The sequence below is a fragment of the Petromyzon marinus genome, chromosome 31, assembly GCF_048934315.1.
Source record: "Petromyzon marinus isolate PM22_M1 ecotype Great Lakes invasive population chromosome 31, UKy_Petmar_22M1.pri1.0, whole genome shotgun sequence".
Lineage (NCBI taxonomy): Eukaryota > Metazoa > Chordata > Hyperoartia > Petromyzontiformes > Petromyzontidae > Petromyzon > Petromyzon marinus.
In genome coordinates this window covers 15554120-15579676 of record NC_133697.1, presented here as the reverse complement: position 1 = coordinate 15579676, position 25557 = coordinate 15554120, and the positions used below count along the sequence as shown (strand labels likewise).

At 52.0% G+C, this 25557-nt stretch overlaps 1 protein-coding gene across 1 annotated transcript; it reads right to left on the bottom strand.

Annotated features, from left to right (window-relative positions):
- Positions 1-54: 54 nt before the first annotated feature.
- PGBD5 (piggyBac transposable element derived 5) lies at positions 55-21941 on the bottom strand. The gene is made up of 8 exons (XM_032964209.2): positions 21501-21941; positions 15443-15625; positions 14613-14860; positions 13456-13611; positions 11937-12123; positions 10910-11107; positions 8858-8972; positions 55-8643 (listed from the first exon to the last, which is right to left on the bottom strand). The coding sequence occupies exons 1-8, from the start codon at positions 21937-21939 to the stop codon at positions 8328-8330; spliced, it is 1842 nt and encodes a 613-aa protein (XP_032820100.2). The 5' UTR covers positions 21940-21941; the 3' UTR covers positions 55-8327.
- Positions 21942-25557: the final 3616 nt, after the last annotated feature.

The window sequence follows — 25557 nt, the reverse complement described above, 5'->3', positions numbered from 1 at the left end:
CCAGTTTCAGGGTTAATCTCTCAAATCAGCAAATTAGAACCCGTCACCAACGCCTCAACATCTAAATTACATTTTATTCATCGGAGGCGTGATTCCACATTTCAGCAGTTACAACACTGGACAGCTCCATGTAATTACAGTGGCACATACTTGCACAAGGGCTGGAAAAAAACACCAATCGTTCACACCTACACCACGCCGGCGGATATCACAGTTTACCGAGTGGGAGATGCACGCGTGCACAGGTGTCCGTATCTACATGGCACGAGTCCATGGCACGTGTAAAGCCAGAAGGGTCACAGAAACGTGAGGAGTCTGAAAAACGCTTCGCTTGCAAAAACTCACGAGTTTACTGTTCCATGTGTAGCGAACTCTGTTATGGAGAGTGCAGATATTGCCATACCAGACATTGCTAGTTTTTGTAATATGTGAACATCTGCTTCGTAAGTGACTCGGGTAATTTAAAATGCGCAGTTAATATTGCAATCATAATTCTCCGAATCATGCCTGCCTGTTTAACAAATCGCCGTGCTCCGTAAACCTGGAGAGCCTGGTAACTACTGTGTACGAGGAGCTTTATCTTAACATAGGACTGGCCAACTACAACTCTCACAAGCTGCACATAACCATCATGTTCTACCAACATGGTCCATTTACTTGTGAAGAGTGATAATGAATTACACATCCCTGTTGATCGACTTATACCAACAAGTGGTGTTTTAGTCCACAGAGGCGAAAACCTTCCCATCTCTTAAAGTAACAGTTATGACCCGAGTCCTCGCCATCCTTCACAAACGTTTCACATCATCGAACATGACCCACACGTATAGCAATCAACGTGAGCTGGGCAGTAAATATCGAACGGGCCGCTTAATTGTTTGACTTGCGAAGCTGGGCTGACGGCTCTGGGGCATGGTGGTGATGAAACCGAGAACCACTGCTCCAGTCCCATCGTGGTTGTGGTGATCACCAAGTGTGTGCCACCATACATGGATTGAGTATATGGCTTGATCACTGCCCCGGCAGCCCTGCCACACCGACAGGGCCATTATTGCACAAGACGACGACCGCTGCATGCAGACCCGTGGAGTGGCGGGTCGCGTGGCTTGACAACATCGACCTCTCGTTCCCCCCCCCCCCCCACGCGGTCACCGTCACGGCTCTCACCCGGCGGTCCGAGCGAGCGTCACCACGCGGTTCAACACGGGCAGCGTTCACTCGTTTCCTGCGCGTGTGGCGTTGGAGACCGCACGGAGGGCCTCGCTCCCACTCCGCGCACAAGACCGTGGTTTCTCTTCATGGCTGCGGCCGGACATTGGAATGGGATATATTCTCATGGGATAGATTCCCATGAGCAAGATTCCCATGAGCAAGATTCCCATGAGCAAGATTCCCATGAGCAAGATTCCCATGAGCAAGATTCCCATGAGCAAGTTTCCCATGAGCAAGATTCCCATGAGCAAGATTCCCATGAGCAAGATTCCCATGAGCAAGATTCCCATGAGCAAGATTCCCATGAGCAAGATTCCCATGAGCAAGATTCCCATGAGCAAGATTCCCATGGAATAGATCCCCACATCAGCCGATAATTGACAATTGGCAGCAAGCAATGCAAATCCCACGTTCATAATCTCAGCGAGCTGCACCGTGACGTCTGTGCAGTGGCTGCGGAAACTCGCTGCCTTTTTACAAACGACAACATTTACACAAATCATGCAAACACAGGCACACTTACAGCAACAGTGGTCAGCACCAGCCACCAAGTCACCGATGGGCGCACGCGACTCTACACCGATCCCTACACATGGAATGCTTCACAACCGATCACTACCCGCTACGGTGCTGTACAAAGACTGATTCGCTAAAGTGACGCAGCTCGTGGAGGTAACGGTGCAGGCGATCGCCACGTTGGGAACCTGTCGGGGTTGCTAGAGGCGTGCGTCTGTTTCTATAGCCCCCCCCCCTCCCATAGCCACTCGTGCGCTTGTTTTTTAACCAATTGCATAGCCGATGCATAATGCCGCGAGCCTTCGATTCCGCGCAGCGTGTCCAGGCATACGAGAGCGTTGCACGCTTTCCGGGATGTCCCGAGCACGCGTAACGACGCAGTTGCCGTGACCGCAAAGAACCGAGTCGCGCCAGCGAGATCCACGGACGGCAATCGATGTCGGCGCGCGCTGGACTCGCGCGTCGCTCTGCACGTGGAGAGCGACGCGCGAGCTGGACTCGCTGCGCTACGGCGGTGGAACATGCAATGTGCTTGGCCACCGTCGTAGCGAGGGGTGGGCGTGGGGAGACCTTTCAACCGCACTCCGTTCACTTATTGTAGAGGCGGAGAGCAGGAACCGACTGGAGCGGGAGTCCACAGGGTCAAGGTTCACCATGCACACGTCCGCGCGCACTTGGGCGAGCACGGTCACAGGGGGCGACGTTGCTACTCATTGTAGTCGACTTCCAATGTGCGTTTTTACTCTCACTCGCAGTCTCCGGCGAGCGATACGTTCAACCCACAGACGAACTGAACACACTTCATGGGTAGACGCAAGCGTCGCTTTCTTGTAAAAGGGGAAGTCAAAGACCGCCACTGACGTTAGAGACTGCGGTGAGCGCAAAGTGTGGCGCTGAAGCGGTCTGACAGACACCACGCCCCAGTGGCAACAGACAACGATCGGTGACTTTGCACGGTACAGGGACGTGACAGGCACCAGCGAAAGCAAAGAAGTTCACTGGCCTCTCTGAAAGCTGCACTCTGGGCCAAGGCCGCCAGACTCGAGAGGAAGCGGCGCATTGTGCTGCTGTGCGTCTCTCCGCTTGGTCGGCTCGCCAGTGACGCCGTTCAGAGTGCCCGCGTCTGCCCACTTGTGACAGGAAATGTGCACTGGTTTTATAATGGGCTCGTAAAAGTGCACCAGTCCCGAGGGGCCCTTTCTTACATTTACCCAAGAATGTCAGTGTGCAACGCGCCTGACGTCACTCCATCAGCCCCCCCTCATTAATAATCATGAACAGGTTACGTCCTCCACATGGACCCGCCCACCATTAATAATCAAGAGCGAGTGACGTCACTCCGCATAGAGAACCTTCATTAATAATCACGAAGAGGCGACGTCTTCCAAATGGACACCCCTCCATTCATAATAATTAGCGGGTGACGTCACTCCACATGGGGGGGCCGAGGCGCCTCCTCCCCCCTCCTCGGCGTCACTTCCAACCCTCACTACAAAGGCAGAACCCTCACGTCATCACGTGATCTCCGTCACGCTGTTGTTGAGACATCAAAGTAAAAAGGACGTCGTGATGAACAAGGGATTAGAACCTTTAAATGAAATAAGTCTTCTTGGTTATTTCGGTAAAGTCACGTAGAATGAGATTAAAACAATAAAACAAAATAAGACAATATTCTCACGACGTTTCGGTCACAACACAAGTGGCCTTCTTCAGGTGACGAAACAAGTCTGTCACTGCGCCCTGACAAATTGCACACGAATTGATGCAATGAATATATATGACGTCACGGTCTGATTTTCCTTTGCAAGTTTCACATTTACTACAATGCACCCGTCCTTGGACGGACTAAAGGCTCGTTTTCCTTACGAGTGGAACAGGAGAATAAAACTAGCGCCACATTTAATTCCTGTTTGCATCTCTTGAACATAAACAAGATGGCAAAACTAACAACATCTCCGTATAATCTTTGGCTCTTTCGGATAAGTCACGTAGATACAAATTAATAAAAAATAATAAACATAAAATAAACAAAACTACTACGTTGCGATCACAACACAAACGATTGTCTTTCCTCCTGATGACGACCGCTTGTGTTGTGATGGAAACGTCGTAGTTTTTTGTTATTTTCTTTCAACCCATCTACGTGACTTTACCGAAAGACCCAAAGATTATCTCCGTAGTGAGCAAGGCTTACATATACAACAAATTAATGTGTAATTTGATGCAACGTTTTGTTAAAATAGTAAAGTGCATGTTGGGTAAAAACTAAGTTTGAAGTGATCATTATGAAATAGGTGAACGTTGGAGATGTTAAAATCACAAAACCGAACAAAATTGACTCCAACTGCTTGTGGATAATAATAATAACAACGATCTAATGCGCCGTACCGCATTCACCATTTTCACGACTTGAGGCTGACCAACTCGCTCGTGGGTTACTGCCAGCGTCGTGGTGGACAATTCCCCGCCAGGTGATCTCTCTCTCCCTGCTGTTACCAATGGAGAGATTTGTGTTTGGATCAGCACATTCAGCACTCGGGTTGCATTGCCAAGGCCTCAACCGCAGAGGGTATTGCTCGCAATTGAAGCAAACCCCCGGCAGCAATAATTAATTCATGTGCTCTTTCCGTGACAAACACCCACATTGAGCTTACTTTGGTAGCCATGGCTATAACATTGGAAGAGCGCCAGCCAACGGACGTTGTAACATGTTACACGTGTGTAACATCAAGTGCAAAATACATGTGCGGTTCACTAACGAAGTGTGCGGCGACGCACGGCAACACGCACCGAGTGTGGACTAGCCAAGCTCCTTTATTGCAGCGACACGGGCCGGCGCTGCGAGCGTCTCTCGAGGCGTCGTGGCCGCACAACCGAGCGGCAACGCCGAGCCACCACCTCCCTCGGGGTTGGAGTCAGGAACAACGCGCGGTGCCCATCTCGGATTTCCACACCGATCCTCGCCGACGAGCGCATATCCATTGTCGGCAGGACAAGTACCGACACGCTGAGACACGTGCACGCTGAGACACGTGCACGCTGAGACACGTGCACGCTGAGACACGTGCACGCTGAGACACGTGCACGCTGAGACACGTGCACGCTGAGACACGTGCACGCTGAGACACGTGCACGCTGAGACACGTGCACGCTGAGACACGTGCACGCTGAGACACGTGCACGCTGAGACACGTGCACGCTGAGACACGTGCACGCTGAGACACGTGCACGCTGAGACACGTGCACGCTGAGACTCGTGCACGCTGAGACACGTGCACGCTGAGACACGTGCACGCTGACCAATGTCCCCTCGCCTGTGGAGCCTGCTTGGTCTCGTGGTTATGCATCTTAGCTCCACACTTTCCCAGCTCGTGCCCCGATATTGAAATGCTATACATTAAACCAAAACATCCGTAAGGGAACTGCATTGGCAGTCGTGGATATATTAGATTTCGCGATATAGATCAGTAACTGTGCAATAGAGCGGGCAGAAGTAATGGGCAAATGCTTAGGGCAATGTCCCTGCCGTTCTACACCAAATAAAGCAACTACCCAACACTTGAGATTATCATCATAATTTTATCATGATGATGAAAATAAGTTTACAGCCTTTTGTTAATCCACTACTGGATGAAGACCTCCCCACATCGTGTAATTGAGGGGGGGGGGTGACTGACCATACTTCACCATGCTGGTCATAGTGGATTTGTGAAGGGGTGCGAGCGATGACTCGCCACCTGTGGGAGCAGCGGCCGGGGCTCATACCCAGGCCAGCGGGTTCGTAGTGCGGTGCGCTAACCGCTGTGCCACTACCCTACCACCTCATGTGTGTTTTTTTATGAGGCAGCAGTAATGATGAATGTGGCAGTCACGTGTGGAGCGGCGGTCTCTCTCGCTGTGCCGTGGTGCGGCCGCAGGGGACGTCGTCGCTTCTGCCACGAGGGGGACAGGCGCGGCTTCCAGCGATTCTGCGTCCACGCGGAACGAGCGAGGGTGGCACTCCAGCATGAGCCGCACTACTCCCTTCCACAGAGGACATTACGAACACGGTCACCACTCGAGTACAATGTACAACAGAGACTTGATTTTTTGGGAAATCACACGGTATAGGATACACATTTTTTTTCATTAAAAAAAATCTAAATGTTTTATCTTCGAATTGAAAACCATGGCACTGGGCACCTGTATAAATTAACAGACTTAAAGAAGCATAAACAAACCCGCGAAATTAGCAGCACTTTTAAATCTAGATATAAAGAAATGTTTTCAAACAGCTTTTTGTGTTTATTTTGTTGCGCTTCCCCCGCACCTGATTATCACGGTTGGCTCCATATGGTGCGAAAGAAGTTCAACATACAACAAAGGGGGAGTGCTGAGTATCGGTGTGTCTGGATTCATCATCAGCCATGGGGAGATGATGATGATGATGAGGCTGGCTGAGGCGCAGGCACTGCACGGACTGCTGCTGTTGCCTCCCGAGACCGTGAGAGTATTGACGCCTCAGGCCAGCCTTGATGATGAATGGTCTCAGAGTTAACGAGGTGAGAAGAGCCCATTTAGAAATTAACGACCATGTTGGCAAGCTCACACGTAATTATGCAGAGTTCTTTAGTGGCAATTATTCATGTTTACAATTTAATTTTGAGGTTAATGTTCAAATTTAGGACTTGCAGGGACAATGACATCAGCTGTGAGCCACAAAGCCACAGTGATCGCGGCACGGCCGACAATCGCTTCAGAGCGCCCTGCAGACACCGCGTGGTGGCATGGGGTGGGGGGCAGAGTCGCCCCCCCCCCTCCCGCCCCACATGACTGCACTGCCCGGCCTCTCACTCATGGAGAGGCCCACGGTGACACCACGAGGCAGAGCCACAGGACGCAGTGGAGACCGAGGTCCAGATGACCGTAGTGCAGGGATCACACGCTAATGCGTAAAGACAAAGATCCCCCGCATAGCCTGTAACAGGCTGTTAGGGCAAGTGCTGTTAGCAAGTATCTTTGTGTTACACACACACTAGAATCTCAAGGCAAGGCGTTTTCTGACATGGAAGAGGGGCGCTTTTGACGTTACTGTAGATGCGTTATGGGGGCATTTTCCACTTAGGATAGAAGAAAAGTGGAAATCCAATATTCATAATTTTATCCGATTTATAATCGGACCAATAATTCTGTCATCGATTACTTGCAAAAATGGGAGAGCCCAGCCCCCTACACGCACGCGCTACCACTCGCCTGCAGCCCTCTCGTGCAGTCGTCCATGATCACCACCAGACAGGTACCGCCTGTGGCGCATCGTGTGGGTATAGCGTCTCTCCGTGCCATGCACCGTAGACTCGGCATGCAAAGGTGATCATCGGGTTTGCCGGCCGCCGTGACGTCTTGCTCTCCTGCCGCGCTCACAGAACCAACGTACTTCCTCAACGCTAGATTTTGCGTCAATTGCCTAAACAAATATAATCGCGTGGGGAGTAGTGGGACAACGGTTCGTGCACCGTGCAAACAGCTGGCGACTTCAATGCACTGCACCAACCGGCATGGTAAAGTATGGTCAAACAAACCTGGTCACTGAAACGGCATAGGGAGGGCCTCATCTAGCAATTGATGTACACATTTCTGAGTTATTTTTGTAATTATAAAAAAATTGAAATAACAAAAACATTATTTATCAATCCAGTAGACGGTTTATATAAAACACAATTCTGGTATAAGGGCAGCATAGTGGCACAGTGGTAACGTTTGTGCCTCACAGCAAGGAGGGCCTGGGTTACATATCTGACTCTGGTGGCTTTCTGCGTGGAGTTTGTGTGTTCTCCCTCGTTTCTACATTGGGTATCCCCCCTCTCTGGGTTCTCTGGTTTCTTTCAATCGCCGAAAATAAACTACACAACGCCACCGGTATTGGTCAAACATCCCAATGCTGAACAATTACCTGCAAATGACTCAATTGGGACCACACACAGCAACATCGCCCCCTACTGTGCAAACTTGGCAGGACCCTCCTGGAGTCTTGAGACTCAGTGAGGCTTTCCTGGGTAAACAAGGACCATAATATTCACAAGTGTAAATAAATAAAGACATCCTTACGTTACACTGATGAGAGGCAGGTGGGGAACGGCTTCTGATACAAGCACACTATTTTGGATATAAGCACACGTGGCCTTGCCACCCGAGGTGTGTGTTTATATCCAGCCTCTACTAAAAACCTCTCAGACGAGTTTTCAATCACGACACAAACACACGGCCGCTAGTTCCACCGAGCCGAGATGTCTTTGGGACCCAGAATGGGAATTCAGAGAAACGCAGAGCACGCGATAAAGAGTTGGATATGCAAGACAACACGAGAGAACGAGCTCCCTGTCAGTCGCACGTGGCATGGTATAATTGTAAACCTGGCGATAGCTTCTCTGCCCGTTAAGCGTTGCATCCCAGACGCGGCAGAGCGACGAAGACTCCGCGCTTCGCACAGCGCCGCACGTGCCACCCAAGCGGCGGCGCGGACATTTTTTTACGTTCGCTTTTAATCCCGGGAAAATAAGACAAGCACTGGTAAACCGAAAATAGTCCATAGGACCTTGCATCCCTCGGAGAGAGCCACCGGTCTACGGAGCGGCCGTACTCCCCGGAGCGGCCGTACTCCCCGGAGCGGCCGTACTCCCCGGAGCGGCCGTACTCCCCGGAGCGGCCGTACTCCCCGGAGCGTCGCCCGTGCCCGGGGAAGGCGTGGCAGGGCCGTTGGCCTCGGGGATGCGCAGCAGCTGCTGCACGAGCCGCTCGCCGAATTGCGCGCGGCCGTAGCGCTGCGCCTGGTAGGCAGGGGACAGCTTGTAGAGGATGTAGGCGTTGTTGATGGCGATGCTGAGCGCCAGCCAGAACACCTGCTGCCACGTCTTGTTGGGCTTGTGCGATATGAAGTACCTTCGCGCGTAGAGACAAACGAATGACACGTGGTGAGCATTGCCGCGCCGAGAGAATGCAAAGGGTAAAAGTGCGGCCCCCCAATTGCTTGCTCGCGGAGAGGCCTCGGGTAAAGGGGGCCCTTTAGAAGCCCTCCAGAGGGTACTACCATGATGGGTTTGAGATGACGATGCGAGCGTGTGCGTGCGTCAGCATTTGGGGGTCACGCTCCTACCGGCTATATTTGTCGTCATATTTACAGATGTAGCCCAGGTGAGCGGCGAAGGCTTCCACAGCTTGTGGGCAAGCCACCTCCATCAGGTGTCCACCCTTGCGCTTGATGATGGCTCCTGGCAGAGGAGACACACGCAGGGGTCTGCTGTTGGATCCGAAGGCCCTGCACATGTTCAGTGGTATGGTTGGGTAAATCGGTTTAGAGGAACACAACCCAAAACGTGCAAAGCTCTTGTTAACGCATGAAACTGGGCTGCCTGTCACGAGTTAAGCTTCATTCATGATTTTAATCAACTAAAACTGGCGACGCTGCTGCGTTGGCAGCGGAGCACAGGAACAAACAACAACAAAAACTCTACACAGTAGTCATTGACACTGTGGCCTGACAAGGAAACATACAGTATATATACTGTATGTGTAGATTGTTTTCTGCTTTGCAAAGCATCTTGAGACGTGGTTGCATCGAGACGCTCTCCTGGCCCCAAGCGCTGGGGTGGAGCCATGCTGCTGCTGGGTGGGGCCATACCGACGACAGATCGGACCTCACCACTCCCCCTCGTGAACCTCACATTGACAACTTATGAATCATATCTACAAGATATTAATAATACCTACATGCTCTACTGATTAAACCACCGCTTAGCGAAGGCCTCCCCACGTCGTATTGCGTCATTTCTGCAAGCAGCATCTCGCCACGTTGCACGATCCCCACACACACAGAGAGTGCAAATATACAGTAAATATATTTTCAGTTAATTAACGATGCGCGTTTATACGCGTGGGAGGAAACCGCAGCACTTGGAGAAAACTCACGCGTGGGAGGAGGTAACACTCCCTTACCATCTCTCTCGGTGGCGAGGAGTGGCTCAGGATCAGTTTAAACATCATTCGGTGCTGACGTTGGTCCCGACCCGGAATCGAACTTCGGACGCTGGGCTCAGAGTGCAGTGCGTGGATCGCTGCACCACCATTCCACTCCCAACATTTTTCATTTGGAAACATTTTTCACGCACATTTCGGACGCCAGAATTACCTTTACGACTGTGCACAGTGGTGGATTGAACAAGCATGTCAAGTTATGACTACAACTGCCACACACCTCTTCTTGAGACGTCTCAATCTTTGCAGGCTATGCAGTAATTAATAAAATAAAATGCACAAGAGTGATGAATATTTTACCCAAATAAGATACGTCAACATGTTGTGCTCACAAGCCAGACAGCAAGCCAGAAAAACTGGTCCCACAGCACGAAAACCACAACAGCATTCCATTCCAGAGTCAGTCGGTGTCGGTCTATATTGACAGCTATAGTCAGCTTTGCAACCCGAGGAGAATGCACAGTTTAACAAGTAGGCTTTCGCGACCAATACCATACATAATACAGGTGACGCAATCTAACCCAAAACCCCTGTATTATGGAGGAGAATGCACGATGGCAGAGGACATTTACTGGTGCTTGCTCAATACGCACAGCTGCAATGCCCTGGCGGCGACTCAATCTGGGACTACCCGCAGCTGTTGCGATCACGGTCGAAATAAACAGTGGTCACTAGCCCTGTTCACGTGCACCACGCTTCACATTGTGCCCCGCACTTTGGGCGAATCGCTTGGACGCGCCGACAGGGAGCGGACGGCCAAGGGACAGCGCGAGCAACAGCGCGAGCGATGGACACTTTCTCCAGCGCGTGAACGTGCTGGCCAGAGGCGACGCCATCCGGCGTGCCTGGATAACACCGTCCTGGCACGGCAGCAGCGTCGTCCCATTCCGTTTCTGAATGGTTGCATCCAAATGCCGTAGGGATCCAAACCATGTTTACCGCTGACATCACCCGCCGTGAAAATGTAACGTCAGTGGTGCAGCCACTGAGGACTTCCCCAGCTCTGCCCATCGCATCATTACGACACCCGGCACCACACACGCGTGTCCATCACCCATTCCACACGGACCACAAACAGAGTTCGCACTGCCGCTACTCGAATCCAGAATCACGGTCCAGTAATCCCGGTGGCTGCCAAGCCTCAGTGTGCGTCCTGCCATGGTTGGTGAATCACCTTGCTTGAGTGGCGAGTAGGCGTTGGTTAGGAATCTGAAGAGGCTCTTGTTGGACCAGCAGAGCAAGGAGGTGCTGCCCTTGATGAGGGCGCTGTGCTGCCCACGAGCCAGCGGGTGCTTCGGCCCCGTCAGGGCCATGCGGGGCAATCCCGTGCAATCACTCTTCCGTGGGCTCAGCAGGCCGCAGCAGTGGATGCCTGCACATTGTCAACAGGCCACATCGCGCTCATGGCTCCCACTTACTTTTAGCACGTGACTATCTAGAGGATGCTGCCACGGTGGTGCGATTTTTTTTGGACACTGGAACCGCAAGCCAGAGGTCACCGGCATGGCGGTTGAAACAATGGTTGCAAGTTTTTTTAAAATCCCCCACCCCGGTTCACACAGCAGGGTAATGAATACACTACAGTTAGTCGATTAGTATGTCACGTGTGGTGGGGTAAATTGTCAGTAGTCTCACCTCCACTAAAGGTTGTTCTAGAGAGCCCGTCTAGAGAGTATTTGGCCTTCTTTTCCACGCTGGCCAGATGTCTTAGAAGAGGTGGGACAACCCACACTTAACCCCTCCACACGTGACCTGCCGATCAACTGGGTAGACGGGCGCGGGGATTCAACTGCCGCACCAGAAGATAGAACCGGCAACCTTGGGATTGCAAGTCCTGTACGCAGAGCGTTGCACACTTTTGCAAGAGTGATCTTTAACCCTTTCCCATTTCGAGACGTCTAAGTTTCAGGGTGGGTCCTGTTCACCACTGAATCTCGGAACGCGCAAGCAACTAGCGTTAATCCTATTTAGAGAGGAGTCGCACTGCCGTTTTAAAGACATTGTATTGTACGCACCTCGGAGAACTGTAGCGAATCGACCACTCTATGGTAGCTGGCGCCAAACTGTGCCACATGCCCTCTCACATGGCCTTTAACTTCCGATTCCATTTGGAATAGATTTCATTCCGTTCTGATGACATAAACGTACGTAATTAGAATCGGAACGGAATCGGAAGAAAAACCCGGCGACGGGTGACGCACCCTTTTCCTGGAACTCTTGGAAGAGTGGCAGGCTGGTGATGCTGGGCCCACAGAAGATAACGTAGCCGCTCGGGGGGAGGTTGTGGCACAGCCTCCTGGCCACCAGGCCGTGCAGCTGGGACTTGCTGCGGAAGGCGTCGAGGCAGTCCGAGCCGCTGCTGCCGCTCTCCTTAAGATGCACGTGGATCTGCCAGGAGCGCACAAAGTTGTGAACCGCATTGAACTTCACGACGTTACACAGACTACTTTACAGCTTGTACTAGGAACGAGTTTCGGATAATAAACATTCTGAAATAACATTTAGTAGTTTTGGTATTATCTACATTAAGTAATAATTGAATGTGTCTTTGTGCGAAGAAAAGTGATGTCTCCCGGTAGAATGTGATGCCACGTTTGGTTGAATCGCTGAAATAAAGTCGTAGTTTTCCAGAAGTCATACTTGTGGATAAATCCAAAAGAAAGGTTTTTTTCAGATTTTGAATATTTCATATCAAGTGACATTTTTGGATTTTTGAAATTAATACAAAAATTGGGAACACATCCCAAACCCATGTTTGTCAAAGTTGAAAATTGAGCAGGGTAGAATTGATCAGACAAGGTGCATCTAATTTACTGCCAACAGCGACAAAGCCGTAGAGGTTACAATGGCCACGTATCCATTCAATAAATTGTAACAATTTGGAGTCGTGATTTATATCAATAATTTATTTTTAAAATATCTCATTATTAGTCTCATTTGTGTTTTTATTTAAATGTTTATTCTGGCTTACTTGTTCGGTTTCATTTGTTTCATTAGCCTAAATGTAACATCAGCATATCGCACGATTTCGTTAGCTTTGATCAGCGCTATCCGACTGCTACACACACAATTCGATCCGTGTATCTTGAGCGTAAACATTGATTTTAGACTACGAATCAATTAATTGTGACATGAGTAATATAGAATCAGTGTCACACACGACGCTGATCATATATTATGAAATATTAATAAGGTAAGTAATTTTGAGTGAAATAGCTTCCCATGATTGTCTTAAATTTGACCAGAAATATAGATCACTATCCACTGAGGAAGCAAATATTTCCCGAAAATAAAGTGTAAAGAACACGAGATGGAAAATCGAACCATTAACCTGGGAAAAACACAGGCAGCATTGTAGCCAGAGGGCATTCACCTCGAACATTTGGCAGCGTAACTGTATTTGTCTGAATTCTGGAGGGGGATGGGTTGGATTCTGTCTCGTGGCATTGGTGGCTGCCCGTCTCTCTGCCCCCGTTTGCAGGAATTTGGTTTGGGCCTTCTTGGAAGTTCTCAACCTTCTAGAAGGCGACGGCCCAGACTCACCCTCACACAGGGAGACACAGCTGCATGCTTCCTGATGCACCCGTCGTCTGATTTTTGTTGAAGTTTTCGTAATGCATGCATGCTCAATGCTCTACGACAGCGCACAGCGAGGAGTTTATTTCACATACACGTGTGTGTGTGTTTCCACGAGTGACCTTCGCATTGGCGAGGCCGCACCTGGCAGATGAACCCTGTCTGCGAGCACTGCCGCACCCACAGACCGAACTTGCGCTTCTTCCTACGCCGCCGCTCACCCCCCTCGGACGCGCAGCCGCCGCTGGCGCACGCCGCCAGGAAGGTGGGGTCCTCCTCGATCAGCGGCTCGTGCAGCACCTGAGGGGCAGCGGGGGGGGGGGAGGGGCTCGTGAACCCCCCCACTTGTGCCGCTTGGAGCGCCCCCACTGCAGAATGCTTGTCTGATTCGACCGGATTCTACGAATTATAGGACGCACTTTCCCCCCCCCCACCCCCCCCCCCCGGTGTTGAGTGTTTATTGTGAATGTGTGTGTATGTTGAGTGTGTATGTACGTTGAGTGTTTATTGTGAATGTGTGTGTATGTTGAGTGTGTATGTACGTTGAGTGTTTATTGTGAATGTGTGTGTATGTTGAGTGTATGTACGTTGAGTGTGTGCGTTGAGTGTATGTACATGTTGTTTACATTTTGAGTGCGTGTATATGTTCCAGATGTGCTTGTTTATTGACATTGGGTACACGTTTTTGGGTGCATCTTGCTTTCCGGGGCACCTTGTAAACCGGAGAATACGGCAACAAAGTTTGTGAATGCCGCGCAGGGACACGCTGTGTACCGCCAACCCTCCAGAGAGAGCGGCAAGTAGCCGAGTTGCTCGCGCACACTGTCTGTAAACCGCAACTTGCCAAGGTCAATCCTCTGTGACAAATATTGTACGTGCACAGCAAAAACATGGTTTACGAGTTGATATCACTGGAATGCCTCTGGGACCGCAAACAGGCCGTGCGAAATGCAGCCGACCCATAATATTGTATTCCGCTGCTGCATTAGAAGCTCAAGTGCCTCTCGCGTGGGTGACGTGTGGCAAGAGACGCCACCCATAGACCCTGACCAATAACAAGCCCTATCCGAACCATATACACCAATCTTACATCTAAACCCCTAACCGTAAACCACTACTCCATACGAAAACTTGATAAGCAGCATCAACTAGTAATTCAACCAATGAAACCAAGGAAGATCTGTGGATGAAGCTCTGGTTTACAATTGGACAAAATCTGCGGGGGAAGTAGCGATGCCAGAGACTCGGATCTGCGAGGTGGGGCGGTCACCTCGGTAAGGGGAGCGATAAACCCACCGCACCTGCGTCTGGGAGGGCATGAAGGAAGCTTCGAAGGATGACTTGAGCGAGTCGAGGAAGGGCTGCACCTTGTAGAGGCCCGGCAGGTCCTCGCGGGCGGAGCGGAACGCCACCACGTGAAAGTACTTGAGCAGCTTCTCGAAGCGAATGCGCGTCATGGCCACCGCCACGCTGCGGTTGCCGTAGAAACCGCCACCCCAGATGCTGAGCACCGACTCGCAGTGGTGCGTCGCCGTGGAGGCCACCACGCCTGCCACGCTCGGACGCAACGCGCGCCAGATCTCGTTACGCACAGGCACACGCACACTCATCATCGCCGTCAGCAGCGCCTTGGTCTATCCACCAATGGATGAAGACCTCCCCAAGCCATTGCAATCTCTCATTGTCATGTGGCTCGTCAATACATCGAGCTCATGTGCACACGCTGCATGGTGGGCGTCCTCTTTGTCGCGTTCCCTCTCCTGGCTGCCACTATTATTCGTCTCGACCACCGGCCATCGTCCCTTCTCGTGACGCGTCCTGTGCCCAAACCCCACCCTTCTTTAGGGTCAGTGTGATGTCTCTAACTGGGGTGGGTGGGTGTGGGTGGGCTCTTCTATGTAGGCAACATGAAGGGCAGATGACATCACACCTGATGTGACCAGACACTCCAGGATAAAACACAGCTCTTGATTTTCACGCTTCCTCTCCTTACTTTGACCGCCCCTTAACACGCAACTCATCTCCGGTTCTCAATCCCCTTGTGTCCTCCTGACACCAGTGGCAGTGAATTCCCCATCAATGCGCTGCGAGGAGGGGGTGCGGTCATCTGCTCTGCGCGGCGCTCTCTCACCAAGGAAGGCTCGCATCTCGGCGACGTCCACTTCGTGCCAGGCAGGATCCTGCCCGAAGCGCTCCTGGAACTTGCGAGCGTAGGCGTTCGTCTGGGAAACCATGATCTTGAGGAGGCCATCGGGCACGAACAGCTGGAAGAAGTCCGCCGGAGTGGCCGACGCGGGCATCTGCAGCGTGGGGCCTGCAGAGACAACGACGACCGCTGCTCTGAGTATCAACGTGTGACAACGGCGCCGAGATTCGCGATCGCTGCCCTCTGACTCGCACGCCGCGTTGGGCTGTCGGCATGCCTGGCAGACGTTGGACACGCAAGGTTAAAGCTGCGCTTAACACGATCCAGTGTGCTATCAGAATTGCACAAGTAATGAAAGCACGGAGCACATCTCATGCTGGTCGTGACAAACTCGCGCGGCGCTCTGTCCAGGTGACCGGATAAACGGCATCACCGCTTGTCGCGTTAACGTTTCTACATTACGAGCGAGTACGGCATTTGTGTGGTATCAATAAATCACCAGCTTGTTGTAGACATTGGCTTTCGTAAACAATATCATCCAGTTTCAGAATTATCCATGACAGTATTAATAATCCAATTACAATAACGTTATAGTATTTTATACAGAAATTTACGTAATCATGTGGTCAGGAATATCCACCTCACTGAGTCATTTTAAATCGATTGACGATGCCAACTCTGTTCTCTTATTCCTCTTCTGCGGATGCGGCAACAACCTAAGAGTTAATTACATAAGATTTTCTGAATACTGTAAGAATTCACTTCAGATATTCCCACGTATTGTTGGTCTGTCACCGTTCTTACTTCAGGATATACAATGTGTGATTTCAGAGATCACTGAGCTGAAATCCCATTTATGTGTGAGCCAGTATTATCTTACACTGATACAAAATCTATTCTGGCCACAGGATTAGATCACTGTACAACAGGCATTCGTCGTGTTAAAGCTACTATTGAATACCGTAAAGTTAATAGCTACACTCTACAACATTCACGAATCGCACAGCTTCATGGAAACAAACGTTTCCGTTAGAATATTACTCTACCTGTACATCTGGTCTAAATTTACCCTGAAATCCATAGCTTCATATAATTATGGAATATAATCAAATCATATAAAGACACATTTAAGGTTGATTTACTATTTAAATAATATATGTGGCATATTGTCATAGAGTTGCACCTTGCACGATTGTTTTATTCAAAGAAACAACAGTGGATGTCTGTACGGCAATTGCTATGGAGTCGAGCTCCGTTCACAATACGCTACCGATTTACATTCACAAAAGCGGCGTCCAAATACAACCGCATCCCCAGACGCTTCACCAGGGGTTTAAATTAGCTCTATACGCATGAAAACAAATGGGGTCTTAAATACGTATGTCGAACTTCTTTCGCACCGTACATAGCCAACCGTGCCAATCGCAGGCGCAGGAGCAGGGAGAGCAAACCAAAAACACAAAAAGTAGGTCTAAAGAAATGAGTTTTCAATGGAGGTTGTTGACTTGCGGCAGGCAACAAGAAAAAAACGCCTCAACCGTCCTTGTTTGATGCGTGGCTTCAGCATCCTTGCGTGGCGTGCGGTGCTGGGAGGTGAACGAGTCTGGCATCAGCTGGGATAGAGGGAACTCGAGCCAGGCACCTGACCTTGCGCAGACAGCTGAAGAGGACCCGAATCAATAAGAAATAATTGGTATTGAGCAATTATGTGAACTCGCACAATCATCATCACCATCGTGGTGACAGAGGGGAGTGCCGTGATACTGCCAAGACATCACGAAGGGGTGATGCGAGGGAGATGAGACTGCGATGGTAAATTAACGGGTACTCTCTCCTCAAAGGGCTCGTTCCTCGTGGTCAGAAGGGAGCACCGGTGAGTTAACAGCACAGCGGACAACTCAGCCGTGCGGTTAATTGCCCCACTGCTCGATACTAACTACCTAATTACATTTCATATCGGGGTCATAATTATTCCATATTTTGTTAAACAGCGCGTGCTCTTTACGTCCTTCCGAATGGGGTAATTGAACGTTACGTCGTCATAAGTGCCACGCGATAATCTAGGATAGCTTCAGGGAATGGCATGCCCTAGTCTCCCACCCCGGGAACTTGGGCGATCCATCAACACGCGTCTCCTCCTGCATCGACACAAATGGCCACGTTTGCCCCGTCACGGTGACATCTCTGACCTGCGTGTGTTCTCTGATCCATCCGTTCCTCTTCCCTTATCTCAAGAGTAATTCCAAGCGTGCATCTCTCTGGACTTGTGCACTTTTCGGGTTTTGTACTTTTTTTGTCAATGCCGACGATTCTAATTCATGTCATAGCAGGTGAAATAAACATTTTGCTTTGAGCTCCGTGTGCATGTCTATAACGCGTCGTGCATGTTTGTCTTTTGCACGTTAAGCTTTGAACGTGTTCTTCATCAGGGTCCATGTTTCACCCATGCATTATCACATCCCAGCCATTAGTGTACAGTATCTGATAACCACTTCCCGCATTTTGCCACGGTGCACAATTAATCTCTGCACCAACCAAAGGTTACTTTCTAACAAAAAGCAACTGCCAGATAACACATCTCATCACCTGCTGTACAGTACAGTACTGTACATCACATTACCTGCTGGAGGGATAAACATCACCCAGAGTCTCCATGGCCCAATGCAATCAGGGCTCCTCCACGGTCATTCAGCAGAGGCGGCTCTCCTAATTGCAGTCAACGACCCTGCCTCTTGGTAATGGGTCCCCTTAACTCTTCGCACCTCTAGACCTCACTGCTGCGTTTGACAACATGAGCCGATCCTTCCCTCAGAGAGTCTCTAATATGGTGTAGGCGTCTCAGAACACTTCCCTCTGGAGTCCGGTCTCTTCTCTCAAGCCGCCCTCTCGATGCTGCCGCTAAAGCACCGCCTCCATCTATGAAATTCAGGTGCCGAGCTGTGCCACATCCAACTCATTCCTCTTGGCAAAATCATCTCCACCAGCAACACCGAGCCCCACCACTCATGCTGGTGACACCCAAGAGCTACATTCCCATCGACTCGACAAACCCAACCCCGCTGCTCACTTATGCATCTTACCGGGACGTGGTGACATCTTGCCAAAATTGAAATCCACATAATCAATAATATAAACTCCAGTTCGAACATGCACCTCGTAAAACTTCAACAGCACGTTGGCAAAACAAGTGCAAACCCTTTGAGTTGTCATTGATCCCGAAGGCTAATTTTCCCTTCAAAAATATCTCCAATCTCTCAACTCTGAAGGACCTCCTGCAACACCTCTCGTATCCACCGCTCCCTCATCCCATCCGCTGCCGAGACCCTTGTCCACGCCTTCACTAGCTCTCACCGGGCCTACTACAATCCTCTCCTCCACGACCCTCCCCCCAAACGCCAATCGTCCAGAACGCTGCTGCAAAACTCTCCCCGTCCAAACCCGTGCACGGAACCACGGCACCAAAGTTCTCGGATCTCCCCACTGCCTCCAAATCCAGTTGAGAGTGAATTCCAGGATCGCACTCACTGTATTCAAGACCCTACATATGCTGTCCCTCCCTACTACCCATCTGTTCTCCATTGCAGCACCAGGCCCTTCTCTCACAGCCCGGGTGACCCTACACTCAATGGGAGGTCGCTCCTCTGCTGCCTTTCCCGCAGTCTCGACTTTCCTCACCCCCGACATCCGTGATATCAGCGCCCTGCGATTTTTCAAATCGAAGGCTCAACACTTTACTCCTCTCTTGTGCCTATGACGCCCCATCCCTCTGACGATGACCGTCGGTTTGGCTGTACACTACTACCGATTAGATATGCTTCCTGTTTTCGGCAATTATCTGCAATGCACACGTCCTACTTTCTGCTGCGTCTTGATATCCTGCTGCATTTAGACGCTGTCAATCCAATGTGTATTCTTTATTATATCACATTACCTGCTATTGACACCTCACTCGCTGTATGAACATCACATACTGTGCAGGCATCATCTGCTATATAATAAAATCACAACGGCTTCAGCACTGCCATCCCATCACCTGCAAGTCGTATCGTTTACAGGAATCACACCATCTGCCGTACAACACATGTAGTCAAATCACCTGCTGTATAGACATCACATCCCCTGCCATCACATCCCCTGCCATCACATCCCCTGCCATCACATCACCTGTGAGCGCAGCCCAAAGCTCAGCGCAGGACCCCCTGGCTTGTGGGAGGTGGCCGCACAGCCAGAGGCTTCGTGAACCTGTCTGTGGGGGCATTCAAGTGGTGGTATCCCCCCCTTCACGTGTGTGCGAGGTGGGGTTTCTCCGGGCACTCCGGTTTCCTCGCACAAGAAAACCGCTACTGCTAAATTAATTGGTCAAACATCCAATGTAGGGGACCTCCTGAAAGAGAGGCGAGGCTCATTGAGGCTTTCCTCGACAAATGGCATCATTATGATCGTTGTAATATTATTGTACAAGTATGCATTGTCCGAGTGCATTGTTGGCAACACAATGATCATGAACAGGCCTGTTTAATAACCACGTAAAAATAAAATAACTTAATCCATCATTCGCTGTATGGCCGCGTGGATGAGTGTTTTAGCAGCACTAGTCTATGGCCAGATCACTCGGAATGCGCCCAACACAACAAGATAAGCATGTTTAAGCCTGCACGGTGCTTGAATGAGGGACCACCATTAATAAAAAAAAACCAGCGTGCATAAACACAGGTGCTATAGGCTGCTGCGGTAATCTAGAATTGAAGATTTCGTGACTGCAGGAATTACTATAGTCATTGGTTCTTTCGGTGAAGTCACGTATATAGAAATAAAATTTTAATAAATCAAATACTGCAATTATTATTAAAATAATAATTTAAAAATTAAAATAATTTTAAAATTATTTATAGCATTTAAATAAATCACTAAAATTATTTAAATTTTTAAATTATTTTAATAATAGTAATTGTATTTGTGATTTATTTAAATTGTATTTTATTTCTATATACGTGACTTTACTGAAAGAACCAACGAGTTTGTACGGTACTTACATCATATGCTACAATCCACGTATATGCTCTGCTCCTTCACCAACTCGCACCGACCAGCGTGGTGAAGTATGGTCAAATAACGGCGTGGGGAGGAAGCTTTCATCCAGCAGTGGATTCAGAATCGGACCGTTACGTGTATTTTACATGTTAAAGCAACCAAGCAAGCGCTGCTGGGACCGATTTCCACTGCACTGGGTCTCATCAGCAGGGCTTCTCGGGTTCCCGGTTGAGCCGAGTCACTCGAATGCCGTCGTGCCTGGCTATGGCCTGCTGCTGGCATAATAAATAATAGCGATATTAGTTCAACATTGGTCCTCAAGGCCAAGAGCGACGGCTATCCGTGGCGATGGACTTGGACGCCACCGTAGCAATTGCCACTGCGAGCGAGCGCGGCTCTCGCCTCCGTCCCCCGCTCGCACCCCGCAGGCCCCGTGCTGTGTGCACGCTCGCACCCCGCAGGCCACGTGCTGTGTTGCACGCTCGCACCCCGCAGGCCACGTGCTGTGTGCACGCTCGCACCCCGCAGGCCACGTGCTGTGTGCACGCTCGCACCCCGCAGGCCACGTGCTGTGTGCACGCTCGCACCCCGCAGGGCCCGTGCTGTGTGCACGCTCGCACCCCGCAGGCCACGTGCTGTGTGCACGCTCGCACCCCGCAGGCCACGTGCTGTGTGCACGCTCGCACCCCGCAGGCCACGTGCTGTGTGCACGCTCGCACCCCGCAGGCCACGTGCTGTGTGCACGCTCGCACCCCGCAGGCCACGTGCTGTGTGCACGCTCGCACCCCGCAGGCCACGTGCTGTGTGCACGCTCGCACCCCGCAGGGCCCGTGCTGTGTGCACGCTCGCACCCCGCAGGCCACGTGCTGTGTGCACGCTCGCACCCCGCAGGCCACGTGCTGTGTGCACGCTCGCACCCCGCAGGCCACGTGCTGTGTGCACGCTCGCACCCCGCAGGGCCCGTGCTGTGTGCACGCTCGCACCCCGCAACGCCCGTGCTGTGTGCACGCACCGCAGCTCCCCGTGAACTCAGGGAAAGGCGCCGCGTCCCGCAGGCAGCTGCTCCACCCGTCTTCTCCGCACTCCTCCGCCTCCCTCTCCCCGTCATCTCCCCTCTCCTCGGCATCCTCGGCCAGCGGGTTTCTGAAGAACAACCCCGCGTCCTCCGCTGCCTCGCTCGCCTCGCCCTCGTCTCCCCCGGCCGCCTCCGCCACCGCGGCGGCCACGGCGGCGGCGCCTCCGCCGCCGCGATCCGAGGAGCTGTCGGAGGAGCTGTAGAAGGGGTTCCCCGCGCTGCTGTCGCCCCCGTCCGTGGCGTCGTCCCCCGACTCGCCGAACACGTCGTCCGATATGTTGAGGCTCTCGTAGCGGCACTGCGCCTGGCGCAGCAGCGACAGCACCGAGCGCCGCTCCTCGCCTGCGCACGGAGCAAGGGCGGCGGTGGCAGCCATGGCGATGCGAGATGATGGTGCAGACGACGACGATGATGTGCGCGGAGCGAGCAAGGGCGGTGCGTGATGGTGCATGCGCAGCGCGGGCTGTAGTGAGCGTGCAGGCGGGCTGGGTGTGTGTGTGTCTCTGTGTGTGTGCCGGTGTGATGAAGCACTGCTCGAATAGCTCCGCCTGTTCGCGGCAGGGCGTGCGTGTGAGATGTGCGTCTGCGTGGGTGTGTGTATGATTGGGGTGGGTGTGTGATTGTGGTGTGTGTGTGATTGGGGTGTGTGTGTGTGATTGGGGTGGGTGTGTGATTGGGGGGTGTGTGTGGTTGGGGGGTGTGTGTGATTGGGGTGTGTGTGTGATTGGGGGGTGTGTGTGTGATTGGGGTGTGTGTGTGATTGGGGTGTGTGTGTGTGATTGGGGTGTGTGTGATTGGGGTGGGTGTGTGATTGGGGTGTGTGTGTGATTGGTGTGTGTGATTGGGGTGTGTGATTGGGGTGTGTGTGTGATTGGTGTGTGTGATTGGGGTGTGTGTGTGGTTGGGGTGTGTGTGTGATTGGGGTGTGTGTGTGATTGGGGTGTGTGTGTGATTGGGGTGTGTGTGTGATTGGGGGGTGTGTGTGTGATTGGGGTGTGTGTGTTTGATTGGGGTGTGTGTGATTGGGGTGTGTGTGTGATTGGGGTGTGTGTGTGATTGGTGTGTGTGATTGGGGTGTGTGTGTGATTGGGGTGTGTGTGTGATTGGGGTGTGTGTGTGTGATTGGGGTGTGTGTGTGATTGGGGTGGGTGTGTGATTGGGGTGGGTGTGTGATTGGGGGGTGTATGTGATTGGGGTGTGTGTGTGATTGGGGGGTGTGTGTGTGATTGGGGTGTGTGTGTGATTGGGGTGTGTGTGATTGGGGTGTGTGTGTGATTGGGGTGTGTGTGTGATTGGTGTGTGTGTGTGATTGGTGTGTGTGATTGGGGTGTGTGATTGGGGGGGGTGTGTGATTGGGGTGGGTGTGTGATTGGGGTGGGTGTGTGATTGGGGTGTGTGTGTGATTGGGGTGTGTGTGTGATTGGGGTGGGTGTGTGATTGGGGTGTGTGTGTGATTGGTGTGTGTGATTGGGGTGTGTGTGTGGTTGGGGTGTGTGTGTGATTGGGGTGTGTGTGTGTGATTGGGGTGTGTGTGTGATTGGGGGGTGTGTGTGTGATTGGGGTGTGTGTGTGTGATTGGGGTGGGTGTGTGATTGGGGTGTGTGTGTGATTGGGGGGTGTGTGTGATTGGGGGGTGTGTGTGATTGGGGTGTGTGTGATTGGGGTGTGTGATTGGGGTGGATGTGATTGGGGTGTGTGTGTGATTGGGGTGGATGTGATTGGGGTGTGTGTGATGGGGTGGATGTGATCGGGGTGTGTGTGATTGGGGGGTGTGTGTGATTGGAGTGGATGTGATTGGGGGGTGTGTGATTGGGGTGGATGTGATTGGGGTGTGTGTGATTGTGATTGGGGTGTGTGTGATTGGGGTGGGTGTGATTGGGGTGTGTGTGTGATTGGGGTGTGTGTGATTGGGGTGTGTGTGATTGGGGTGGGTTTGATTGGGGTGGGTGCTGGTGTGATCCACTGGTGATGGCGATGCACGACTCTGTGATGCGTGTTGGAGAGTGTAATGAGTAATAGTGATGCGTGCGATGCACTGGAGTGTGTGTTGTATGTGGTGTAATTGCGATGCACGATGCACGAGTGTTTGGGATCCACGCGTGGGAGGAGCGGAGCGGTGTATGGATCGTGCGGTGTGGGCTGTGCATTGCTGATGGGACAGAATTTATTATTACTCATCTGAGTGGATTGTGGACAATCCATCACAAAGAGCCAAGGGTCTGTCTCACCATTGAATGTGAAATATACTCGAGCTCCATCGGCTGAAAGGTTCGGTAAAGCAGTGTCATCTAGCAGCATTTGTTTGAGCAACTCATCAATATGTGGCTTGCCATCTCAAATGTCAGCGTCTTTTAAAAAAAAATCCCCGAGGGTAATCACAGCGATGTGAGATGCAGGAGGGACCTTCTAGGGGTTCGTTGTAGGGGGCGACAATAGCCGTTTCCCTGTGACCTGTTGTCAAAGTTGGTAAATATTGACCACGACCCCGGCACACAATGGCCTACTCGTCTTCGAATGGTGTCACGGGATCTTTGAAGCCCGCTGTGGAGCATTTAAAACGCCCGCAGTATTAACTGGGCGGCCTTCCGGACTCGAACCGCAAACCTCTGCAACAAGCGACGAACTCCCTCCCGCTCGGCCTTGTCGCCGCCTGTCGAGGCCACGAAAACAACAACAACAACACGTGGACGACACGGGGTAGTGTGGCCAGCACCAAGCCCTGCCGCCCGCCTTTGTCCCCACGGCGTTGGATGTTCACCAGGCCAATCAGTCGTGGTCACGCACACGCACGGGGCAACTTGAATGAGTCTGGAGGGTTCCTGCACCCTTGGGAGGAGAGCCGATTGCCGGGATAACCCCCACGCGGGCATTAATCGAGATCGCAGCACGCAGCCTCCCTCCACCAAACATCAACCGTGAGTCATCCCCTCGACTCACAGTGTCACCCTCAACCCCACCTGGAGCAAAGACAAAGATCCCCCGTATAGCCTCTGAACAGACTGTAGGGGCAAGTGCTGTTCGCGAGGAGCACCTATGAAGGCCGGCACGGTACACAAGGGGGTGGGTGACCAGCACACGCCCGACCGCCTTTGTCTCCCCAGTGGCGATGTTTACTACACACCGCACCAGGTACTCATTTGAGGCCGAATCGACCTAAGGGAGGCCGATAACCGGTTCAGATAATCGTCACTGCGGTTCGCCGTGAGCGGGACTCGAACCCGGGCCAAGGGGTTCGTATCGCAGCGCGCTAACCGCTGCACCACCGCTCCCTCCGAGAGCATTCACATCCACACCGACAACCCCCACCCACATCTCTAGCCCCCCCCCCGCCCCTTCATTTCGCTCGAGCTCATTAATCGCCCCCCCCCACATAAGCTCCCACACCCCCACCCACAGCACCCCCCCCGTCTCTCTCCCCAAGAGCAGCCCACACCGCCAGCGAGCTCCCCTCCCTTGAGCCCCCCTCATCCCGTCAACCCCCCCCCCCCTACAGAGCCCCCAACACCCGCAGCGAGCCCTGCATTCCCACCCCACAGCCCCGCCCCCATCAGAGCCCCCCCCCCCCTACAGAGCCCCCAACACCCGCAGCGAGCCCTCCATTCCCACCCCACAGCCCCGCCCCCATCAGAGCCCCGCCCCCATCAGAGCCCCCCCCCCGCCCCCATCTAGAGCCAACCCCGCCCCCCAGGTTGGTCCCCCCCCCACACCAGAGGCGGGTGGGAGGGGGGATGCGAGGTTGCCCAGCAACGCCGTGACGTCACGCGCAAGACATGCTGCCACAAACACCGCTGGGGCGATGCCCCCCCCCCCCCCATGGGCTCATGTGTCTACGTAGTTCCCATTATTAATGCTGATTTTGTGATTGCCTCCAATCCAATTGATGTATCTGAAGGTTTAAAAAAGACTGCGGTATATTTTACGGTCCATTTTCATGTTTAACACACAGCGATACTGCGTGTGACATGCGGGACTTATAAGATAGGCGCTTCAATCG

Excerpts from the sequence above, each read along its gene's own strand:
- PGBD5 (XM_032964209.2), bottom strand. The coding sequence starts at position 21,939 with ATGGCTGCCACCGCCGCCCTTGCTCCGTGCGCAGGCGAGGAGCGGCGC. Across the intron at positions 15,626-21,500 it reads TGAGTTCACGGGGAGCTGCG|GCCCCACGCTGCAGATGCCC; the intron begins GTGCGTGCACAC and ends TTGTCTCTGCAG. Across the intron at positions 14,861-15,442 it reads CGAGATGCGAGCCTTCCTTG|GCGTGGTGGCCTCCACGGCG; the intron begins GTGAGAGAGCGC and ends CGAGCGTGGCAG.